A 24,072-nucleotide genomic window follows, 5' to 3' on the forward strand; every position below is an offset into this window, starting at 1 on the left:
CTCGACTAGATTCTGCACGGGGTCTTGTTTGAGGAGTTCCTGACTGAACGATTGATTGGTTGTCTTTATTGCAGAAGTGATCTGGTACTGTGAAAAGCCCCCTCTACAATAGAGCACCTCTTGCTTGATTATTTTTTGGACACTGTCACTTTAGTGAGAGCTATTTTTTTTCTTCCCATTTCTTCCTGTCGCTCTCTTTTTTTTCTCTCCCTTTCGTAAAGCTGTGCTGCATCACTAAACCACATTATGCTGTGCTCCACACCCCTCGCCTTCCTCCACCTCTGCTAGGCAGTGGGAGTATGGATGCTGCTGTTGTGACGACCTCTTCTGCTTCTTATAGTCCACTGCGGATCGGCATGCCGAATAATCCTGCTGTCAATGGGCGAGGACATTGATACACGAAAAATCAACAACAGTTTTCTCCGAGACCATAACTATGTGACAGAAGGTATTGTTTTCTTTTATTAAAAAATTCCTTCTCCTCTTAACTTCAGTCAGTAATTTAAAATGCATTTAAGTGCTTGCTGAAATCGTACAGAATTGCAGCAGGATCAGTGAAGTCACGTCTCGAATACCTGATCAGGTCAGAAATGAAGTAGTGAGTCAGCAGTCTTTCTTCAAGTAGGTTCACAAGTGTGAAGGTTTACAAATGTACCGTGCTGTGTAACAAAAACTGATCTTTGAAATAAACAGTGACGAGAAGGAACATTGACGTACTCCACATTCAGTTAAAGATTTTCATTTAAAAAATATATATATATTTTTAAAACACATTCAAAATGTTGCCTCATCCTTTATCCTATAAAAATCTACCGACAGGGCCTGTTCCTCCAAACTGCAAATTTGAAAATGTGCATATGCTAGTGATTTTTTTCTTAATCAGGGAAATCTGCAAATGTTTAAATGCAGGTGTTTTGGCCCACATGAAGGATCCTTCTTCACTCCCACATATTAATTGTACCACTATTCCCATTAGTCTGGCTCCTCACTCGGGGAGAGAACTGGCTCGAGCAAAACATGACAAGTATTTGTAGAGATTTTGAAGACTACAGCATTTCAGTGTGTGACTTTTTTTTGTGGTGCTTGGGGCACGTTCCACAAAATGACACGAAATGTTGAAACATGAAATTGTTGCTATGCAAAAGTGCCTTAGGGCTGGTTCATGGTCTGAAAGGTGTTATTTTTCTGATTCATTGACAATCCCTTGCAAGCATGTTATATGCATCATCAGCATCTCGCACTGAAATAGCCCAAAAGGAAGCAGCATAGTGTGTGGCGGTACTGTATATTGACACTAGCTTGTTTCATTGAAGAGTGGACATGGTTTCCACACGTGGAGACTTTCTGATCTCGGTTGTGACATTAAGGAGATGAAACGTGCAGGTCAGGTGTGTTTTTACGAGTACTGGGGAGGTTGGAGCCCCCGGTTGCTCTCCCACACCCCCTAGTGGCCAGCCTGAGACCAGTATGGGTCGAAACTTGACAGCAATCAACTGCAAGTGCTCTTTTAGACAGGAACTTGTAGTGTGCAAGAACTGTAAATAAAGTGTGTGTGGGGGGGGGGTTTATTTAACAAGGTGAGCAGCAAGGTCCTCTTCCTCATCTAGAATTGGCAGCGATGGGCACAGTCCAATCACAAGCTTTGTAGAAATGTAACCATCATTAATTTGGAACCATGATTTCTGGAAGCTAACTGTACATTATTTTTTGTTAATTACTGTTTCTTTAAATATATATATATATATATATATATTCCCCCTTACTTTTCTCTTTGCAAAGGAGCACTGAGTTTTTCTATTTGTCTGCTCAGAAATAGGGTCCTTTACCTTTGTGTTCTGTGTGTCACTGTATTAACACTGAAATACTGCTTTTTGCTATATAGGTGGACACATCATGGCCAGGTATACCAGCAAAAGTGGCCCCAGGTTATAACGTTATCCAGAGGGATGGGCTCAAATTATACAGTTGTAATCCAAATGCCTGAACACAACATCCGATCTGGGATTGCTTTAATTGTCGGAAACTCGTTTAGAACAACCAAACTTGTCTTTTAATAGTGCCTTTAACACAGAATAATTCCCCAAGGTGCTTCACAGATGCATGCTAGAAAAAGGACGCTGAGCCAAAGAAGGAGATATTAGGAGGGCTGACCAAATGTTTGGCCAAAGTGATGGGATTTAAGAAGATTCCTAAATGAGGAGAGAGGGAGTCATAGAAACATAGAAAATAGGTGCAGGAGTAGGCCATTCGGCCCTTCTAGCCTGCACCGCCATTCAATGAGTTCATGGCTGAACATTCAACTTCAGTACCCCATTCCTGCTTTCTCGCCATACCCCTTGATCCCCCTAGCAGTGGAAGGGTTTCGGGAGGGGAATCCAGAGCATGGGATATAGGCAGCTGAAGACAAGGCCAGCAATGGTGGGGTAAAGTGAGGGGAGGATGTACAGCAGGTATCCTGTCAGAGGAACAGAGAATTTGAGGGGGAAAGGGCAGGGGTGTAGGGCAAGACAAGATTTTCAATGAAATCGGCCTAGCATGGACAGTTTTGACACCTAGTTAGTGAAAAGGTGCAGTATCTACATCAATGTTCCTTGTAACACATTAACATGGGGCAAATCATTTCATTTGTGAATAAACTAGAGTCTTAAAAATAAAGGTTTGTAAATTAGATAAATCTTTCACTTTCCCCCTTTTGAGATCGTTGAAAAAGCCCACCAGCTTTACTAATAAATAGCAGCAGAAGTCCTTTGGTGTTTAATGAAGTGTTCAAGAAATACTGCGTGACATTGCCTTCTGTAGTAATAAAGGTAGAACACGGATGTAGATTTGAGCAGCATGCTGGGTGTTTGATTTTGTCAGGAGTAAGTGAATGGGAATGCTGAGGTTCTGTTAAAGCCTGTCACTACAGATAATATCAGTTTTACAGCTACTGCAGTGGATGGAATCACCACCCAATGCTGATTGGTATTGGATTTATTTGTATTCGTTCCCATCACCGATGTATGTGAAACATTTATCTTCAGGCTGCTTCTACTGTGGTGCCACAGTGTATTTTTGAAAGCTATTTTCTGCTCCCCCCCCCCCCCCTTCAATGGCTAGTAAAGCATTTTTTAAAGTGGCTAAAGTCATGTTCAGTATTCAATATCTGAAGTGGAAAGCTAATCTTCTATCGCCCTTACTGTAAGTGAGAATCCATCCTTACTGCTTGTCTGTTATTACAGTAAATGATGCCATGTGTATCCTGCATATCAAATCATGCCATCCAGATAAACACAGCATTGTATTGAGAGCGGTTGGAAATATTTTTCTGCTTTGCCGCCTGCTTTCCTTGTGTATTTTAAAATGAAAAGCCAGCCATGCAGTTCTTGAGACAAGGCATATTGGCCGTTTTCGGCTAAAAGCCCTCTGCAAATCACAATATTGGGCAATGAACAGCACTGACTGCACTAATGGTATGTTTCCAATTCAATACCAGAGTTATTGCTTTCAGGTTTCAGATCGGGTAATCTCAAATTCCAGCCCGAGATGCTGTAAATGGAGTGTATTCATCTGATAAAAATGGATGTCTTGGGATTAGTCTCTATAATGAATTCCTGCAGTGCACAACCCATTGTAGGCCATGTCACATTGTTGACCCGCTTTGCTGAATTATTAATTTGTCCTCGACGTTGGATTTAACTCTTCTCTGTAAATACTCCAGCGTCTGTTGCTCTTTATACACGTGACTACCTGAAAACACAACAGTTGGATGCAAAACTGAAGAAACACTCCTGCAATTTTAGATGTCAGTAAATTGTTGCATGTTGGTTTGTGTGACGTCTTCACGCTGCCCTCTAGTACATTGATTTTCTTCGAAATAGGTGCGTCCTGTATTGTATCACTTGTAAATCACACAATGGTTTTCTCAACTCCTGTGTGTGCAGTTGCACAGTAAATTGCCTTTTTGCCACTGGTCATAGGCTAGTATGGGAGCCCAGCGCCGGGAGTGCTGTGTTCCTAGTCAATGTCGGTTCTGACTGCAAGTAACGCATACTGATTGCAATGAGTGACGGAAATCTCTGCAGGACTTTGCTTTAATGTTTTCCATTGAAACATAAATTTGCCACGGGAGTGAAATAAAGTAAAAAGGGACAGCCATCACAATTTAGAGTGAAATCGTATATTTTTATATGATTAAAGGATCTTATGGGGAAATAGTTTGATGCTGCAATCCAGTGCGTGTTAATTCAAATTCCACAACGTGAGCTCCCAGATTTCTTGGTGGGCACATACATTGGTGTGACAGAGCCTCAGTGCCTGGTCTGTGCTGTGAACTGTGAACTGAGCAATTGAAATACTCCAGTTGTTCCTTGGCCAGGGAAGGAAAACGTCGACCAGTGTTCCAGCACCTTGTTACTCCCGCTGGAAAACATGCTTGAGGATAGAATTCAGTGTTGCTTTGATGGCCTCCCGTGGTTGTAAAAGCTAACTACATTCCGGGGTGTGGGAGCGGCGAGGGACATCAGAGAGAAGGGTGGGCCATTATACTTTTTTTTTTCTGAATACGATGACGGCTGGTGGGTTCCAGTTCTGTTGCCATTGGTTGCAGTCCTTTTGCATCTTCCTGAAGTAGCTCTTCATATGTAAACCCGGAGAGTGATGGAATCCCACAAACAGCCCGCGTTCTCTCAGCCCTGATCCACTGCTCAATGTGTCCACAATTCCAGCAAGGGATATTGGGTAGCCACCTGGCCTGTAATGTGGTTTCTGATTCATTTTATTTGCCTCCAGGGACTTGAGCGCTCTCAAGTTGACCTAAAAGTTCCCATGACACTATTTCGAAGAAGAGCAAGGGAGTTCTCCCCGGTATCCTGGCCAATATTCATCCCTCAATCAACATAACAAAAAAACAGATTATCTGGTCATTATCACATTGTTGTTTGTGGGAGCTTGTTTGTGCACAAATTGGATGCTGAGTTTCCCACATTACAACAGTGACTACACTTCAAATGTACTTCATTGGCTGTAAAGTGCTTTGAGATGTCCGGTGGTCATGAAAGGCGCTATATAAATCCAAGTCTTTTTTTCTCTTCTCCCCACTCACCACCCATCTAGAACCATCCACTCAGCCATGGGATGCCCAACAGTTAACATAGAAACATTTGCCTGCCTAGGTTTGAGATCTGTTGTATCACATCTGTGAAGTTTCTCTCAACTGTTAACTTGACCATACATTTATAACACTTGTTCTTAATGTTACTGGTTTAATCCTTTTCATCAATATGCACTACAATTCGCTGAGTGCTTTCAGTACTACAGTCTTAACGAGTTTAATGATTTATTGAACAGTGAGCCTGGAAAGTAACAACTTGCTAATTCATTGGTGGTATTGTTTCTTGGCTCTTCTTCATGCTGATTAATTATCCAAGCTCTATGGAGGTCACGGCACATCACTCCTATGTAGAAGTGGCAGCAGAATTGACCATCCCAAGTAGCCCTTTGCTAACAATCCAGGTAAGAAAAAAATGGAGTAGAAACCAAAAATTCCGAAAATAACTCCGCAGGTCAGGCAGCATCATTGGAGAGAGAAACCGAGTTAACGTTGCAGGGCCATGACCTTTCCTCAGAACTGGAAAATGTTACAGATGTAACAGGTTTTAAGCGAGCACAGACGCAGGGGAGAGGGGAGAGGGGAGAAAAGGACAAAGGGGAAGGTCTGTGATGGGGTGGAAGGCAGAAGAGATTAAATTAAGCCAAATCATTACCAGCACCTGCTGTCTCAAAATATGGGAGCAGAGCTTATGATCCGAAATTGTTGAACTCGATATTGAGTCCAGAACTTTGTAAAGTGCCTAATCGAAAGATGCGATGCTGTTCTTTGAGCTACATTGGAAAGAAATTGAGATAGAGAAGTCGAAGAAGGGGAGAGTCGGAGAAGGACCATGATAAGGCGTGGGGGGCGGGGAGGGGAGGGGCTGGAAATCTGAAGCAAAGTTGATGACATTTTCCACTTCAGGCAAGAACAGGAAGTGGCACTGCGACAGTCATAAGTGTATTCGAAAAAGAGGTGAGGGAGGGAACCCGAGTAAGACTGGAATAAAGAATATTCCACCTATCCCATGATAAGGCAGGCATAGCCAGGACCCATGCAAGTTCCCATAGCAACGCCTTTTATTTGGAAGAAATGAGAGGAGTCAAAGGAGAGGTTGTTCAATGTGAGAACAAGTTCAGCCAGGCAGAGAAGGGTGGTGGTGGATGAGGATTGGTTGGGCCTCTGTTCAAGGAAGAAGCGGAGCGCCCTCAGGCTGTACAGGTGTAGAGGGATTGGACATCCATGGTGAAAAGGAGACGGTTAGGGCCAGGAACTCGAAATTGTTGAAGTCACTCCTACTTGGGTGTCCTCCCTCACCTTTTTTTCTGGTACATTGATATCTGTAACGGTGCCGCTTTCTGCACTTGCCTGAACTGGAAAATTTCATTAACTTTGCTTCAAATTTCCACCCTTCCCTCGCCTTCGCATGGTCCCTCTCTGACTCTTTCCTTCCCTTCCTCGACTTCTCTATCTCCATTTCTGGGGATAGACTGTCAACTGATATCTATTGTAAGCCCACTGACCGCCACAGTTACCTTGATTACCACCAAACACATTTTCTGCTCCCCTTCCCTTTCAGCATTCCAAAGAGCCGTTCCCTCCGCAACACCCACTCCCCTTCCCACAGCACCTTCCCATGAAAACACAGGAGATGAAACACCTGCCCTTTCAATTCCTCCCTCCCACCGTCCAGGGCCTCCAACTCTCCTTTCAGGTGAAACAGTGATTTACTTGTTATACTTTCAATTTAGTATACTGTACACGCTGCTCACGATGCGGTCTCCTCTACATTGGGGAGACCAAACGCTGATTGCTCTGCTGAACACCTCCGTTCAGTCCACAGATGTGTCCCTGAGAATCCGCTTGCTTCCCATTTTAATTCTCCGTCCCAGTCCCACTCTGATCTCTCTGTCCTCGGCCTTCTACATGGTACCAATGATGTTCAACAGAAACTCGAGGAACAGCACCCCATCTTCTGTTTCGGCACTTTACATCCTTACGGACTCAACATAGAATTTACAATTTCAGATCATACATTAGTTATTTGCTTCATTGGTTCTTTGCTTAAGAATTCATAGCAACACATTGTTAATAAAACAACTAGTTCTTAATAGCAAAGGTTTAACAATCACACTACACATTACCAGTTCATCCACTAGGCACACAACTGCATGCCTCATCGTGGATGACCTAGACTCAACTGACTGGGGTTTTATCAAGTCTTGTGAACATCACGTGACTGGCTAAGTCACTGACAAGTTCTACAAATCTGTGAGCATACTCACAGGTGCATACATTACAATGACCAATGCTCCCTTTTTTTTGCACAGCAGGTGTTGATACTGCTGCTCATTTAACCACTCCTGCTTCCCACCCTATCTCAGACCTTCCCTTTAGTTCTATCCTCCACTTTCTCTCTGCCTCTGTGCTAGCTTAAAACCTGTTGAATCTGTACATTTTCCAGTTCTAACGATAGGTCACCGTCCTGAAATGTTAACTCTGTTTCTCTCTCCACAGATGCTGCCTGACCTGCTGAGTATTTCCAGCAATTTCTGTTTACATTTCAGATTTCCAGTATCTACAGTGTTTGTATGAAAAAGGTGCTTTAAGCCAAGGTGTCACATATCCTCAGGTATCACCTGACTACAATCGTCATATTTATTAATCCTTCAGTGAAGTTGAGTGTCTGGATTGAAGTGATGAGGTATTGTCATTTGAAATGTCTGTATTTCAAGATCATATGGCAATCTCTCTTCACCTCACACCTACATACCTGCTTCAGTGAAACCCTGCAGCTGAAATAGCAGAATGTACCTTGTTTCTTGCGTTTAAGGTTTAAAACTTTAGTCTTCGTATACCTATAGATAATATTTCAAACTCTTCTGAGACACCATTCCTCTAACAGTGGGCCCCACGCCTTGCCGATTTCAATGGGCTCACTCAGTGCAGTGACTGCTTGGCCTGTTATAAGCAGCTGTAATAATTAATGCCCCTTTTATGTAAGAATGTGTACTTGCATGATGTCTCTTTTTCAGTATTGATAAGGGTCGTGAAATATTTTGTTGAAGCTGGCCTGCATGGTTTGTGCAGTTTGAGTGAACACCACTGTTTCAAGCAGACAAAGATTAAGCTGAAGTGTCACAGTCAATTTAAGGCATTACACTGTACCTCAGTGACAAGTCTTATCAGCAAGATGTAACGCACCAATATGAGCCTAGACAGGAGCCCTTCCTGTAGCTTGCTACCATACGAGATGTTTTGCATGAGCAAACCTGATGCTGTTGACAGAACTACATGAGTATTATGACACGGGCATAAGATTTGTGTAACATTGCTGGTATGCTCCCAGCTTATAAAACGGACGTTTTAGACAGTTGCCAGATTCTGCCTGTGTGAGGTGCGTCCTAACAGTCCATATAGCCTTTTGCTAAATGATGAATGGAAATTAAACAAAGGTCTGTAGTATGATTGACTTGATGACTTAAATGATTTTATATTCAATAAGAAACCTCTTCCTAACTCATTCATACTGTAGTGTTTGTGAGTGGTGGGCTGAGATGTGACTGGAAGCAAAGTGGGCATGCACTATCACCTTTGCATTACTCTACATCCACTTTATTCTTGATGTCATTGATTAAGGCTGACTGCTGCTCACTTGGCCTCCTTATTGACTGATGTGTTTAAAGCACAGGGAATACTTGTTCTGCTGTATATGTATGTACTCCAGAGGCAGATTTTATTCTGATGCATTCCTTAATCATGTTAACCCTTGCCATGTTTCATTGTAATTTGTCACGGGCTACAGAAGAATGAGTCACTCTTTTGTACATTTCTTTGAAGTTGCTTTAAAATGAAACTTAATGAGGTGAAACATATAATAAATGTTATTTATATGCCAATGACTGTTGGCAGGTAGTGGTTGGAGTACCACCAATGACATATTGCTCCTGCTGCACAATTTAATTGTCCTCTTGTGGTGTCACCAAGTAAAATTAAATAATGTAAATGTCCGCCCGGTATCTAACGGTTGTAGATTTATTTTTGGCTAATGCCTGTGTAGACCGTCCCAAGCAGTACAAGTTCCCATTCCACTCCGCTTTTATTTCCATTGAAACACTTGTTGAGGATAAGGCTGTGATATTTGAAGAGATGACGCCCAGTGCAGTACGGAAAGTCAATATGTTTATGTAGGAGTGTCCAACCGCTCTCTGCTCGTGGGCACTCAGTTGCTTTATCATGGAACTTGTGGGCCACCTGTAAAAGACACATCAAGATTTCTTACTCTCTTTTTTCATATCCTTTTTAATGTTTTGCACGTTTTCACCCCCCTCTCTCCCCAGTTAAAGTAACATTCTTCCCCGCCCCCTCACTTTGTTTGATTCTGGTAATCTCTTGCCATTGGCCCAGCTCTTTTCACCTTTCCCTCAGTAGTGCTGCTGCCTGTTCCTGTGTCCCGCTACTGCATACTGTGGATTGGAATTCCTGATGTATCAAGAATCTCCATCCAGCGTGCAGTGATGTCCAATCACCTGGAACAGCAGCTCCAGGAGCTGGGACTGGCAACAGTGCTGAGGGGTGAGAAATGCCACTGGTGTGGGGGGGGGGGGGGGGGGAAGAGAGAAGGAACCGGCACGAGTGCCCCAATATGGACAGTTTTGTGCAGAGTGTTCTTGCCTGTTAAAGATTGGGTTAAAACTGTTTAAATTCATTACTTTGTCGAATCTTTATAGCTAGCGTAGAGAGGAGACTTCTATGCCATCGGTGTGAGCTGCTGTTGAACCGCTATCCCAGAGTTGAAAGAACAGCATGCTAACTCGCTACAATATGTCATGTCCCTCAGTTTGTGGTACTGATTGAAAACTGCACTGCAAAATGGTCATTCTTATGATACCGACCGTTTTCAATGCTGTAAGGGTGAACATCTTAATTCAGGTGGTAGAGAGCTTACAGCTGGTAGTTTTGACAGTACACCTGCTGCCTTTCACCTCTGGAACCTGGTGCTGCCCACCCTACTGAGATGGTTTTGGCCACTGACCAAAATTAGTATTGATGCAGTTCCTATTCTCTGAAATTTGGCAGAACATGGCCACAAAGATAACAATCTCACTTAAATAGCCATAAGTGTGGTTATGCAAGATAAGGGCTCATGGGGAGAATTGGTTGAACCTGTATCCCAGAATTGAAAGAACAGCGTGCTAACTCGCTACACTACCCAATGTCCCTCAGACGGAAAACAAAGAGAAGGGATAAAAAGTGTAGAAATAATTGAAATATTGTGCGAATGAGGTTGGGGCCTTTATTTTAAAAAAAATTATTCACGGGATGTGGGTGTCGCTGGCAAGACCGGCATTTATTGCCCATCCATAATTGTCCTTGAGAAGATCGTGGTGAATCACCACTTTGAGAAGGTACTCCGACAGTCACTTTGCCGTAGCGATTTGGTACAACTGATTGGCTTGTTCGGCCATTTCAGATGGCAGATAAGAGTCAACTATATTGTTGTGGGTCTGGAGTCACATAGGTCAGATCGGGTAAGGACAGTCGTGAACCAGTTGGGTTTTTACAACAATCCGATAGGTTCATGGTCATCATGATTTATTTAATTTAATTAACTGAAGTTAAATTCCCTAGCTGCCGTGGTGGGATTTGAACTCATGTCTCTGGATTATTAGTCCAGGCCTTTGGATTCCAAATCCAGTAACATAACCACTACGCTACCGTGCCTATTGCTAACTATAACTGGAGTTCTGCTCAGTTTCTAATTGTGAGACTGAGTGTGTTAGTAAGAGATCCTTCAGCCCATTGTGTCTGTGCTGGCTGTTGTGCTCGAGCAATCGAAGACGAATACCATTACCCTGCTCGGTCCAATAGCCCTGTATCTTCCTTTGCTACAAATGTTTCTATATTTTGGAAAGAATAATCAGTCCACGGTTTTATTTTGCATAATCGTAAGATGTCTAATTGGAAATTTGTTCAATCAAAAGCTTTAAAATTGCAGTGACAAGAAGTGTCCAGTTAAATAATAATTTGGCATATGTCTGTATTTCCAGTGCTGTAGCCTGGAGTCATGTACAATTGCTCGTTCTAATCAAGTACCTATTTTAATAACCATTTGTTTATCTAGCCCAATTTATAATTAAGCAGAAGTGACAGTTTATTGGAATATTTACTTTGCAGGAATAAGATTGAATTAATTGAGAGGTAGAAATACAACAATTGAAGATGCTGATTTAAAAAATATAGTGATGCTCAGTCATATAAATATTAGTGTTTCTGAATTTCTGAAGATAGTTTGGACTCGTGCCAACAATACTGAGGTTTGTAAGGAATATAAATTGTGAGGAGAATATGAAGAGGCTTCAAGGGGATATAGACAGGAGAAGTGAGTGGGCAAGAACATGGCAAATGGAATATACTGGCCCTGAATTTGTGGCCCCATGGGTGGGTGCAAGGTGTGCACGCGCCTGTAGGGCCGCCGCAAGTTCCAGGTTTTGGTATGCGACGCACATGCGCCTAAACCCTGAACTTGCGATCTGTCCAGAATCCTCTGGACAGATCGCACACATCTGGAAGCAAAAGGCCTCACGGGCGGAGAGTTTGCTCAATTTCTGCCCAGTGAATGCCCTTGAAATTCTCATCAGCGTAAGACTTTCAAAGGACAGAAAAATAAATTTCTTTCAATAATTTAAACATTTAAAATCCTGTTAAATAAGGTAAGTTTATTTTTAGACCCATTAAAAATATGTACATTTATTTTTCAAAATATGTTTTTGTATTAAATATTATGTTAAACAATTACATTCCATTTTGATTTAATTTTAAATATGATGTTTTTTTTTAAATGATTAAGTATTTTGGGGGTATTCTCATTCATGCCTATGGTCATCCCTAGGTCACCCCTACAGAATTCCCCACAAGTATGAATGGGAATATTCCTACTTTGATTGATTTGGCCTCCCCACGTGATCCCAGGGACGTGTACGAAGCGCTTACGTCCCTGGAATACGTGGGCCTCTACGCAGGACTTTGCATAGAAGCCCAGGACCACGTGTCCGAACCTCCTGGACCACCAGGTAAATTCATAGAAATCTTTCGGGTCGCAGGTATCTGCCACCAGGAAGTCCCCGTGGCAATTTCTGGGCCAACTTGGAGAAATGTGAAGTTATCCACTTTTTGGTAGGAAAATTAGAAAAGCAGAGTATTTTTTAAATGGTGAGAGATTGGGAAGTGTGGTGTTCAGAGGGACCTGGGTGTCCTTGTACACCAATCACTGAAAGTTAACATGCAGGTACATGCAAGCAATTAAGAAAGCAAATGGTATGTTGGTCTTTATTACAAGAGGATTTTAATATAAGAAGATAGACAACCTACTACATAGGATATACGGCACAGAAACAGGCCATTCGGCCCAACCAGTCCATGCCAGCGTTTATGCTCCACTTGAGCCTCCTCCCGTCTTTCCTCGTCTAAATTCATCTGCATAACCTTCTGTTTCCTTTTCCCTCATGCTTGTCTGGCCTCCCCTTAAATGCATCGATACAATTTTCTTCAACCACTCCCTGTGAGTTCCACATTCTCACCACTCTTTGGGTAAAGAAATTTCTTCTGAATTTCCTATTGGATTTCTTGGTGACTATCTTATATTGATGGCCTCTAGTTATGTTCTTTCCCACAAGTGGAAACATTCTCTCTGTGTGCACTCCGTCAAAACTTTCATTATTTTAAAGACCACTATTAGCTCACCCCTCAGCCTTTTTCCAAGAGAAAAGAGACCCAGCCTGTTCATCCTTTCCTGATATGTATACCCTAGCAATTATATAGAGCCCATAGTGAGACCACACCCTGGAGTATTGTGTACAGTTTTGGTCTCCTTACCTAAGGAAGGATATACTTGCCATAGAGAGAGTGCAACGAAGGTTTACCAGACTGATTCCTGGGATGAGGGGGATTGTCCTATGAGGAGAGATTTAATAAACTAGGCCTATATTCTCTAGAGTTTAGAAGAATGAGAGGTGATCTCATTGAACCATACAAAATTCTTACAGGGCTTGACAGGGTAGATGCAGGGAGGATGTTTCCCCTGGCTGGGGAGTCTAGAACCAGGAGTCTCAGAATCAGGGGTCAGCCATTTAGAAACATAGAAATATAGAAAATAGGTGCAGGCTATAAAAGGCCCAGTGGGAGCTCGAGAGTTGGCGAGAGGTGGGAGCAGCGTCGGAGCGGCCTATAAAAGGCGTACCGGTGCAGCTACAGCGGGAGAGAAAGCAAAAAAGAAGTAGAAAGGATTCAAAAGGTGACGTCACAGCCAATGGGGTAAGTGATTGGCTGGTGATTGGTGAGTAGCTTTTCTTTTTATTTTTATATCAGTAAGTAAACTGTAGCATTGTTATTACCAATTTAAGGGTATCTAAGGGTTAAGGCATGGCAGGAGAGATCAGTCACGTGATATGCTCCTCCTGTGCCATGTGGGAACTCAGGGACGCTTCCGGTGTCCCTTACGACTACATGTGTAAGAAGTGTATCTGCCTCCATCTCCTGATGAACCGCGTTGCGGAATTGGAGCTGAGGGTGGATTCACTCTGGAGCATCCACGATGCTGAGAATGACATAAGTGGCACGTGTAGTGAGTTGGTCTTACCGCATGAGAAGGATCCACAGCCAGCTAGGGAATGGAAGACCAGCAGGAAGAGTAGTACAAAGAAGGTAGTGCAGGGGTCCCCTGTGGTCATCCCCCTGCAAAACAGATACACTGTTTTGAGTGCTGTTGAGGGAGATGACTCATTAGGGGAGAGCAACAGCAGCCAAGTTCATGGCACCGTGGCTGGCTCTGTTGTACAGGAGGGCATAAAAAAGAGTGGGAGAGCAATAGTGATAGGGGATTCAATCATAAGGGGAATAGATAGGCGTTTCTGCGGCCGCAATCGAGAGTCCAGGATGGTATGTTGCCTCCCTGGTGCAAGGGTCAAGGATGTCTCCGAGCGAGTGCAGGACATTCTGAAAAGGGAGGGAGAACAGCCAGTTGTCGTGGTGCACATTATTACCAACGACATAGGTTAAAAAAAGGGATAAGGTCCTATGAGACGAATTTAAGGAGCTAGTAGTTAAATTAAAAAGTAGGACCTCAAAAGTAGTAATCTCGGGATTGCTACCAGTGCCACGTGCTAGTCAGAGTAGGAATCGCAGGATAGCACAGATGAATACATGGCTTGAGCAGCGGTGCAGCAGGGAGGGATTCAAATTCGTGGGACATTGGAACAGGTTCTGGGGGAGGTGGGACCAGTACAAACCGGACGGTCTGCACTTGGGCAGGAACGGAACCAATGTCCTAGGGGGAGTGTTTGCTCATGCTGTTGGTGAGGAGTTAAACTAATATGGCAGGGGGATGGGAACCAATACAGGGAGACAGAGGGAAACAAAAGACAGAAAAGAGATGAGTAAAAGTGGAGGGCAGAGAAACAAAAGGCAAGAAACAAAAAGGGCCACTGAATATAAAAGGGCTGCAGGAGGGGTAAAAACTAAAAATCATGGTTTAAAAACTAGGATGAAAACACTCTACCTAAATGCACGCAGCATTAGAAATAAAGTAAATGAGTTGACGGCACAAATCATTACAAATGGGTATGATTTGGTGGCCATTACAGAGACATGGTTGCAAGGTGGCCAGGACTGGGAATTAAACGTACAGGGGTATCTGACGATTTGGAAAGATAGGCAGGAAGGGAAGGGAGGTGGGGTAGCTCTGTTAATAAGGGATGATATCAAGGCAGTTGTGAGGGATGATATTGGCTCCAATGAACAAAATGTTGAATCATTGTGGGTGGAGATTAGAGATAGTAAGGGGAAAAAGTCACTGGTCGGCGTAGTTTATAGGCCCCCAAATAATAACTTCATGGTGGGGCGGGCAATAATCAAGGGAATAATAGAGGCATGCGAAAAAGGAACGGCAGTAGTTATGGGGGATTTTAACCTACATATCGATTGGTCAAATCAAATCGCAGGGGGTAGCCTGGAGGATGAATTCATAGAATGCATACGGGATTGTTTCTTAGAACAGTATGTAACAGAGCCTACAAGGGAGCAAGCCATTTTGGATCTGGTCCTGTGTAACGAGACAGGAAAAATAAACGATCTCCTCGTAAAAGATCCTCTCTGAATGAGTGATCACAATATGGTTGAATTTGTAATTCAGATTGAGGATGAGGAAGTTGTGTCAGAAACGAGAGTACTATGCTTAAACAAAGGGGACTACAGTGGGATGAGGGCAGAGTTGGCTAAAGTAGACTGGAAACGAGGACTAAACGGTGGCACAATTGAGGAACAGTGGAGGACTTTTAAGGAGCTCTTTCATAATGTGTAACAAAAATATATTCCAGTGAAAAAGAAGGGCGGCAAGAGAAGAGATAACCAGCCGTGGATAACCAAGGAAATAAAAGAAAGTATCAAATCAAAGACCAATGCATATAAGGTGGCCAAGGTTAGTGGGAAACTAGAGGATTGGGAAGATTTTAAGCAACAGCAAAGAATGACTAAAAAAGCAATAAAGAATGGGAAGATAGATTACGAAGGTAAACTTGCGCAAAACATAAAAACAGATAGTAGAAGCTTTTACAGATATATAAAACGGAAAAGAGTGACTAAAGTAAATGTTGGTCCCTTAGAAGATGAAAAGGGGGATTTAATAATGGGAAATGTGGAAATGGCTGAGACCTTAAACAATTATTTTGCTTCCGTCTTCACAGTGGAAGACACAAAAACCATGCCAAAAATTGCTGGTCATAGGAATGTGGGAAGGGAGGACCTTGAGATGATCACTATCACTAGGGAGGTAGTGCTGGACAGACTAATGGGATTGAAGGTAGACAAGTCCCCTGGTCCTGATGAAATGCATCCCAGGGTATTAAAAGAGATGGCGGAAGTTATAGCAGATGCATTTGTTATAATCTACCAAAATTCTCTGGACTCTGGGGAGGTACCAGCGGATTGGAGAGCAGCTAATGTAACGCCTCTGTTTAAAAAAGGGGGCAGGCAAAAGGCAGGTAACTATAGGCCGGTTAGTTTAACATCTGTAGTGGGGAAAATGCTTGAAACTATCATTAAGGAAGAAATAGCGGGACATCTGGATAGGAATAGTGCAATCAAGCAGACGCAGCATGGATTCATGAAAGGGAAATCATGTTTAACTAACTTACTGGAATTCTTTGAGGATATAACGAGCATGGTGGATAGAGTGTACCGATGGATGTGGTGTATTTAGATTGCCAAAAGGCATTCGATAAGGTGTCACACAAAAGGGTACTGCAGAAGATAAAGGTACGCGGAGTCAGAGGAAATGTATTAGCATGGATAGAGAATTGGCTGGCGAACAGAAAGCAGAGAGTCGGGATAAATGGGTCCTTTTCCGGTTGGAAATCAGTGGTTAGTGGTGTGCCACAGGGATCAGTGCTGGGACCACAACTGTTTACAATATACATAGATGACCTAGAGGAGGGGACAGAGTGTAGTGCAACAAAATTTGCAGATGACACTAAGATTAGTGGGAAAGCGGGTTGTGTAGAGGACACAGAGAGGCTGCAAGGAGATTTGGATAGGTTAAGCGAATGGGCTAAGGTTTGGCAGATGGAATACAATGTCGGAAAGTGTGAGGTCATCCACCTTGGGGAAAAAAAACAGTAAAAGGGAATATTATTTGAATGAGGAGAAATTACAACATGCTGTGGTGCAGAGGGACCTGGGGGTCCTTGTGCATGAATCCCAAAAGGTTAGTTTGCAGGTGCAGCAGGTAATCAGGAAGGCAAATGGAATGTTGGCCTTCATTGCGAAAGGGATGGAGTACAAAAGCAGGGAGGTGTTGCTGCAACTGTATAAGGTATTGGTAAGGCTGCACTTGGAGTACTGCGTGCAGTTTTGGTCACCTTACTTAAGGAAGGATATACTAGCTTTGGAAGGGGTACAGAGACGATTCACTAGGCTGATTCGAGAAATGAGGGGGTTACCTTATGATGATAGATTGAGTAGACTGGGTCTTTACTCCTTGGAGTTCAGAAGGATGAGGGGTGATCTTATAGAAACATTTAAAATCATGAAAGGGATAGACAAGATAGAGGCAGAGAGGTTGTTTCCATTGGTGGGGGAGACTAGAACTAGGGGGCACAGCCTCAAAATACGGAGGAGCCAATTTAAAACCGAGTTGAGAAAGAATTTCTTCTCTGAGGGTTGTGAATCTGTGGAATTCTCTGCCCAAGGAAGCAGTTGAGGCTAGCTCATTGAATGTTTTCAAGTCAAAGATAGATAGATTTTTAAGCAATAAGGGAATTAAGGGTTACGGGGAGAGGGCAGGTAAGTGGAGCTGAGTCCACGACCAGATCAGCCATGATCTTATTGAATGGCGGAGCAGGCTCGAGGGGCTAGATGGCCTACTCCTGTTCCTAATTCTTATGTTCTTATGTTCTTGGGAGTAAGCCATTCAGCCCTTCAAGCCTGCACCACCATTCAATCTGATCATGCAACTTCAGTACCCCATTCCTGCTTTCTCTCCATAACCCTTGATCCCTTTAGCCGCAAGGGCCACATCTAACTCCCTTTTGAATATATCTAACGAACTAGGACTGAGATGATGAGAAATTTCTTCACTCAGATGATTGTGTATCTTTGGAATTCTCTACGCCAGAGGGCTGTGGAAGCTCACTCATTGAATATAAGAACATAAGAAATATGTGCAGGAGTAGGCCATTTGGCCCCTTGAGCCTGCTTCGTCATTCAATAAGATCATGACTGATCTGAATATTCAAGACCGAGATCGCTAGATTTTTGGATATTAAGGGAATCAAGGGATGTGGGAATAGTGCAGGCAAGTGGAGTTGAGGCAGAAGATCAGCCATGATCTCACTGATTGGCTTTGCAGGCTCGAGGGGAAAAATGGCCTACACCTGCTTCTAATTCTTGTGTGACACTGCTGTGGCTTCTCCTACTGTCGGAAGAACATGCTGAGTTCATATATTTAATTGATTGCCAATCCTCCCTGATTGCCTATGGGTCTCCCGGGATGGGGCATGAATCTTCTGGGAACTGCGGCTGGCAGCCCGGGAGAACTTTTTGCTTTAAAATTTCTTGCTGCAGTAGGACCCTCTTCCCACTCCATGACCTCACTGGTTTCTGCTATGGAGATCTTAGAACATAAGAAATAGGAGCAGAAGTAGGCCACATGGCCCCTCGAGCCTGTTCCGCCATTCAACAAGATCATGACAGATCTTTGACCTCAACTCCACTTTCCCGATCCCCATATCCCTTGATTCCTTCAAATTCCAAAAATGTATCTATCTCAGCCTTGAATGTACTCAACGATTCAGCGACCACAACCCTTTGGGATAGAGAATTCCAAAGATTTGCAATGCTCTGAGTGAAGAAGTTCCTCCTCATCTCAGCCTTAAATGACCGACACCTTCTCCTGAAAGTATGCCCCTAGCTAGTCATAGATTCATTACTGCACAGAAGAGGCCATTCGGCCCATTGAGTGCATGCCGTCTCTCTGTAGACCAATCCAGTCAGTCCCATTTCCCCGCTCTATCCCTGTAGCCCTGTAAGTTTATTTCCCTCAAGTGCCTATCGAATTTCTTTTTAAAAATAATTGATCGTCACCGCTTCCACCACCTTCGTCGGCAGTGAGTTCCATGTCATTACCACTTGCTGTGTAAAATAGTTCTTCCTCACATCCCCTCTATCTCTTGCCCAAAACCTTAAATTTGTATCCCCTAGTCCTTGTACCATAAACTAATGGGAACAGCCTTTCTCTGCTTAGTTCTAGACTTTCCAGCCAGGAGAAACAATCTCTCAGCATCTACCCTATCAAGACCCCTCAGAATATCTCCCCCTCCCCTGCCCACCCCCAAGCTGCTGCACAGACTCGGCTCTTTAGGCTAACCAATAACAGGACCAGCTGGTGGAGAAATAGACTCCAGTCTAGAGGGTGTGGGGCTGAATTCAAAGAGGGTAAATGGAGATTAGAGATTGGTGAGATTGGGCTTGAGGTGGGGAAGATAGAGTAGCTGGGGCAGGGGAGAGTGACAGCAGACAGTGGGTCGGAGAATGGGGGCTTGCAGGAGAAAGGGAGATTGGAGAATGGGTTAAGGTACATCGGGGGGATTGGGGAACAGGGTCAGGGGATGTAGGCTTGGGTGGGGGAGGAAAGGGAAATGCGGAGCAGTGGGATTGAGACTTGGGTGGGGGTAGGTGAAGAGGGGCAAACTGAGGCATGGGGTGGGGGCCAGCATTTTGTGCAGAAGCAGGAGCAGCAGCAGCACCAACGTAGTGAGTGGGAGCAGTGCCGAAAGAGAAGTTGCCAGTAAAAGGGGACTTCATAGTGAAAGGTTGTTTCTGCAAGTGGGGAACAAGGGGATAAAGACTAAGGATTCTTACTGAAAGAACCAAGGGGGAAAGAAAAAGGAAGATTTTGACTGAGGGCTATTAGACCATGAGATGCTTTGCCATAAATGGGTATTGAGGCAGAGACTAGAACATAATTTAAAAGCGAATTGGTTAAATATTTGGAAAATTGAGATATAAATGGATCTGGGGAAATGGGATTATATGAGAGAGTGCTGGCACAGGCACTGGGGGTCAAATGGCCCCTTCCTGTACTGTAATTCCTATCGTTCTATGAAAACACTCCTTCAATGAGACCGAGCCCAGTGAGTGATTTAAACATGTTGGTGCTTAGCCCAGTTGCATTCTTCACACCATCCGACTGCAACCTGGGAAAGATGGTGAATAGAATTGTTGGAAAAGAATAGGATTGATTGTGGGAGAGAGAATAAAATGCTGAAAGAGCGCAACAAATGAAGATGCGGGAAGAAAATACAAGCGAGTGAAAGAGAAAAAGACTCAGTGTAAGAAAATGAAGTAATAACATAAAATCCTTCAAGGGAGAGAGAAAACAAATGTGCAAAAAATCAAATTGCGATGCCACGTAGAATAGATCTAAAGAAGCAAAACTTAAAAATGTCATTCATGTGTAAAAGATGCTCAAATTAAAGGGTTAGCCACATCTGGCATATCTTTTTAAGGCATTCATATATTGTGATTATCCAGATGTAACAAATTTACTCCCCTTGTACCAACATAAACAGGAGCCTGCCAAAATTCAAGAGCAAAGCCAGATTAATTTCCTATGAATTTTAGGCAGGTAACACCTTCACACGACCGTGGCAGAGAACTGTTCAGAGTATGTCTCGTTTATGGGAAGAAACCACAGACTCTGATTTTTGTCCACGCAAATACAACCCGGCAATTAATAACATTTCTGAATGTGGCTGTTTCGTTAAATAATCCCTTTTGAAAGCGATCCATGTAGCTGAAGGGGATATCTTGATTAGTTATTAATGGTCATGTCACTTGCAGTGGAGTTATTGTGATATTTTAAAGCATAGGTTTTCAACATGGGGCACATGACGAGATTATTGGGGACACGAGGACACCTGGGTTGGTACCATGAATCTCAATATTACTGGTGCAAGGTACCAAAGCATAATTGACCAATGTGCTCACACCTAGCGCCCCCTAGCTACCACACACAATGGGCTCAATTTTCCTGCTTTTTTTGCCGTGCGCCGCTTTTTTTGGCCAAAATTTAAAAATCAAAGTTTCCCCAATTTTTGTGCGCTAGCGTAACTCAGTTAGTTATGATTTTTTTTTTAGGTTAGTGTTTTTTTTGCGTCATAACCTGATGTCTGCGCCAGTTTTTCACAATTATGCAAGTTTGGCCCATTTAAATTTCTCCTAGGATGGCGTATGTGACCACTCCCAAAACGCCTTCTGGGCACTTAAGAGAAACCAGCGCACATCAAAAAAACGTCGCAGAAAGACGCCATTGTTTTTATGCGAAGCTTTGGAGGGTGTCAAGAACATATAAATGTCAATAATCAACCGTAAATTTATAAAACATAAAACACAGGAAGTAGAAGTTTAATGGAATTCTTTAAGTTAAAAACTGACACGCCACCACCGACACAGCAGAATCGATCCCTCACCTGGACACGGGCTCAGGGCTTGGGGGAGGGGAGTGGGGGGGCCGTGGCTGTGGAAAGCATGAGAAACCTACAGCATGCATCAAATGAAGCCTGGGGATTCCTGATCAAATTGGGCCTGCTCAGACCTGGGTGTGGTCCATATTAGGGGGTCGACCTTTGGGGGAGAGAACAAAGAACCTTGCCCTGCCTGCCGTTTTGAGCTTCTTGTAAAGGTACAATTTAATCATGGGGACAATACTGACAATGTCATACCTTGTGCAAGCTTTCTGCATGATGGTGCTGCGGAGGAGACGATTGTTTCGATGTCATCGCATGAGGAACCTCAGAGCACAGAGGGTGATGGGCAGGAGGTCTTACCCACGTCGGGTATATTGAGACAGGCATTCGTACCTGCACCTAAGTGATGCAGACTTTGTCAGAAGGCTGCGTTTCCGTAAAGAAGTTGTAACTGAGATCTGTGAGTTAGTAAAAGCAGACCTGCAATCTAGAAGCGTTAGGACGGCTGCTTTGTCAGTTGAAGTGAAGATTACAGCTGCACTTTCATTCTATGCACCTGGATTGTTTCTCAACATTCAACACACCTGTTATGTATTGATGTGTGTTTCGTCCTGGTACCTTAAATGTAATGTAAGCACAATGCTACACCACAGAGGGCGCTGTGGTGGGAAACCTGGAAGTACCTGCAACAGGCGCGATAAAAGGCTGACCACCACACCTGAGAGGCACTCTGGAGCTCAACAATAAAGGATGAAGGTCACAGCAGTTAGATTTACACCAGACCATGTGGAGTCAGTGACTTGTGTGCTACATGCACCACATTGGCGACAAGGAAGCGGACGAACTCCATACAACCATGGCTACTCTGGGTTCGCTAAAGGATTTTACCGTGGTTGATTGGGAGGCCTTCACGGAAAGGCTCGAGTACTACTTCACAGCAAAGGACCTGACGGAGGACACGGACGCAATGAGAGATAAGCGTAAGGTGATATTGCTCTCCAGTTGTGGAGATGAGGTTTACTCTCTTGTCACGGATTTGCTGGCACCCGGGAGCGCCAGGAACAAGTCATACGAGGAACTGACTGAACTCATTCGTGACCAGTTGAAACCGAAGGAGAGCATCCTCACGGCAAGATACAAATTTTACCGTCACTGAGGGCCAGGATGTCACCAAATATGCTGCGGACCTCAGGAGACTCGCGGCGCTGTGTGATTTTGGCACACACCGTGACGAGGCGTTACGGGACGTTTTCGTTATGGGCATTGGCCACGAGGGCCTCCTTCACAAGCTGTTAGCCACGGAACCCACAGTCACTCTGACAAAGGCCATCACCATCAGCCGGGCACATATGACCTCAACTTGCAGCACCAAGCAAATAATCACACAGTCTCGAACCTGGCAGGCACTGTCCACAGGATAGCGCCCACCACGGACAAAACTGCAGAACGTGGCTCTGCCCGGGGCAGAGAGCACGGACCTCGTGGTCCTGGAACTCAGAGTCCGCTGAGGGGGGCTAATCGAGCAGCACCATGCTGGCGTTGTGGAGGAAGCCATGGGGCTCACCGGTGCAGGTTTGCGGAGTACACGTGCAATACCTGCCACACGAAAGGCCACCTTCAGCGTATGTGTAAAAGAAATCGAACTCGCCATATAGCTGAGGAGATGGGGGATGATCCACCATCCAGCGAGGAGCAGGCAGAAGATGATGAGGTGTTGGGGCTGTATACATGCACCGACGATTCGTTCCCAGTGATAAGGGAAGTAAAAATAAACGGAGTCCCAGTGAGTATGGAAGTGGACACTGGCTCGGGTCCGTCGTTGATGAGTCGGAGAACTTTTGATGAACTGTGGATTAACCCAGCTGCACGACCCAAGCTGGTCCCGGTCACGGCGAAGCTGCGTACCTACACCAGGGAACTAATACCTGTTCTTGGCAGAGCGATGGTGCAGGTATCCCACGGGGACGAGACGCACGGTTTACCTTTGTGGGTCGTTGCAGGCGATGGGCCGACACTCCTTGGCCGGAGGGAGCTGGGAAGACTTCACCACTCCCCGGGGTGCTGCCGTGCCCTGGGTCCCCAGAGAGCAGCGCCGACCAAGCTGGATCTGCAGCCTCAATCCACCCACAGGCAAGCAGAGCAAGCCCCAGCCCCAGCCCCGGACCTCACACAGAGATCCTGCAGCCTCAGCCCCCACAGGCAAGCAGCCCTGCAGAGAGGGACCCAGTGGCGGGGGGGGGAGCCGGCGGGGTGCGAGGGATCCAGGATGGCCGGCGGATCGGAGGGGCCCACGCAGAGGGAGAGTCGAGTGGCGGCAGCAGCTGGAGGTCGGCGGCCACGACGGCTGCAGGGGAGGCGGCTACGGTGGCCGCTGGAGAAGCGACGACGACGGCCACAGGAGAGGCGGCAAGTCAGGTGGCAGCGGAGGCTGCGGCGGCGGAGGGCAAGATGGCGGCGGCCTCGGTCCAGAGCATCAAAGATGGCGGTGCCCAAGGAGAAGCCTCGTGGAATCCTCCTGCATCAAAGATGGCGCCTTAAAAAGGAAATGCACCCGGGAGTCTTAAAAGGGCCTTACCATGTGGTGGTCCCCACAAAGGAATTCTGTAAGGCAGAGCGAGTCTAAAATGAGCTATGTTAATGTGAGATGGCGAATATATAATTAATTTTTTAATGCTGAATGGCCACTGTATTTGTGTAAAATAATGGATATGAAGTACAATTAATGATAAGGGCTAACAAGGAAATCAGTGATCCGTTACCAGTCAATAACTAGTTAATGTACCAGATAACATGTACCATACTAATGCACTGTCTATGCCTACCTGCCTTCCATTGGACGAGTGTGATGTTATGTATTGATGTGTGTATCGTCGTTCTGCGTCCTGGTCGGGGGGGAAGTGTGATGTTATGTATTGATGTGTGTATTGTCCTGGTACCTTAAATGTAATGTAAGCACAATGCTACACCACAGAGGGCGCTGTG

General features: G+C 44.5%; 1 protein-coding gene across 1 annotated transcript in view; it reads left to right on the plus strand.

Annotated features, from left to right (window-relative positions):
* Window positions 1-216: 216 nt before the first annotated feature.
* The window catches only part of LOC139234844 (serine/threonine-protein phosphatase 2A 55 kDa regulatory subunit B gamma isoform), a 327,896-nt gene continuing 304,040 nt past the window's right edge, over window positions 217-24,072 (plus strand). Inside the window, exon 1 of the mRNA XM_070865591.1 lies at window positions 217-448. Coding sequence (XP_070721692.1) covers window positions 379-448 — 70 coding nt within the window. The 5' untranslated portion in view covers window positions 217-378. The remainder of the gene's footprint in view (window positions 449-24,072) is intronic.

This window comes from Pristiophorus japonicus, chromosome 2, assembly GCF_044704955.1.
Source record: "Pristiophorus japonicus isolate sPriJap1 chromosome 2, sPriJap1.hap1, whole genome shotgun sequence".
In the NCBI taxonomy this organism is placed as follows: Eukaryota; Metazoa; Chordata; class Chondrichthyes; family Pristiophoridae; genus Pristiophorus; species Pristiophorus japonicus.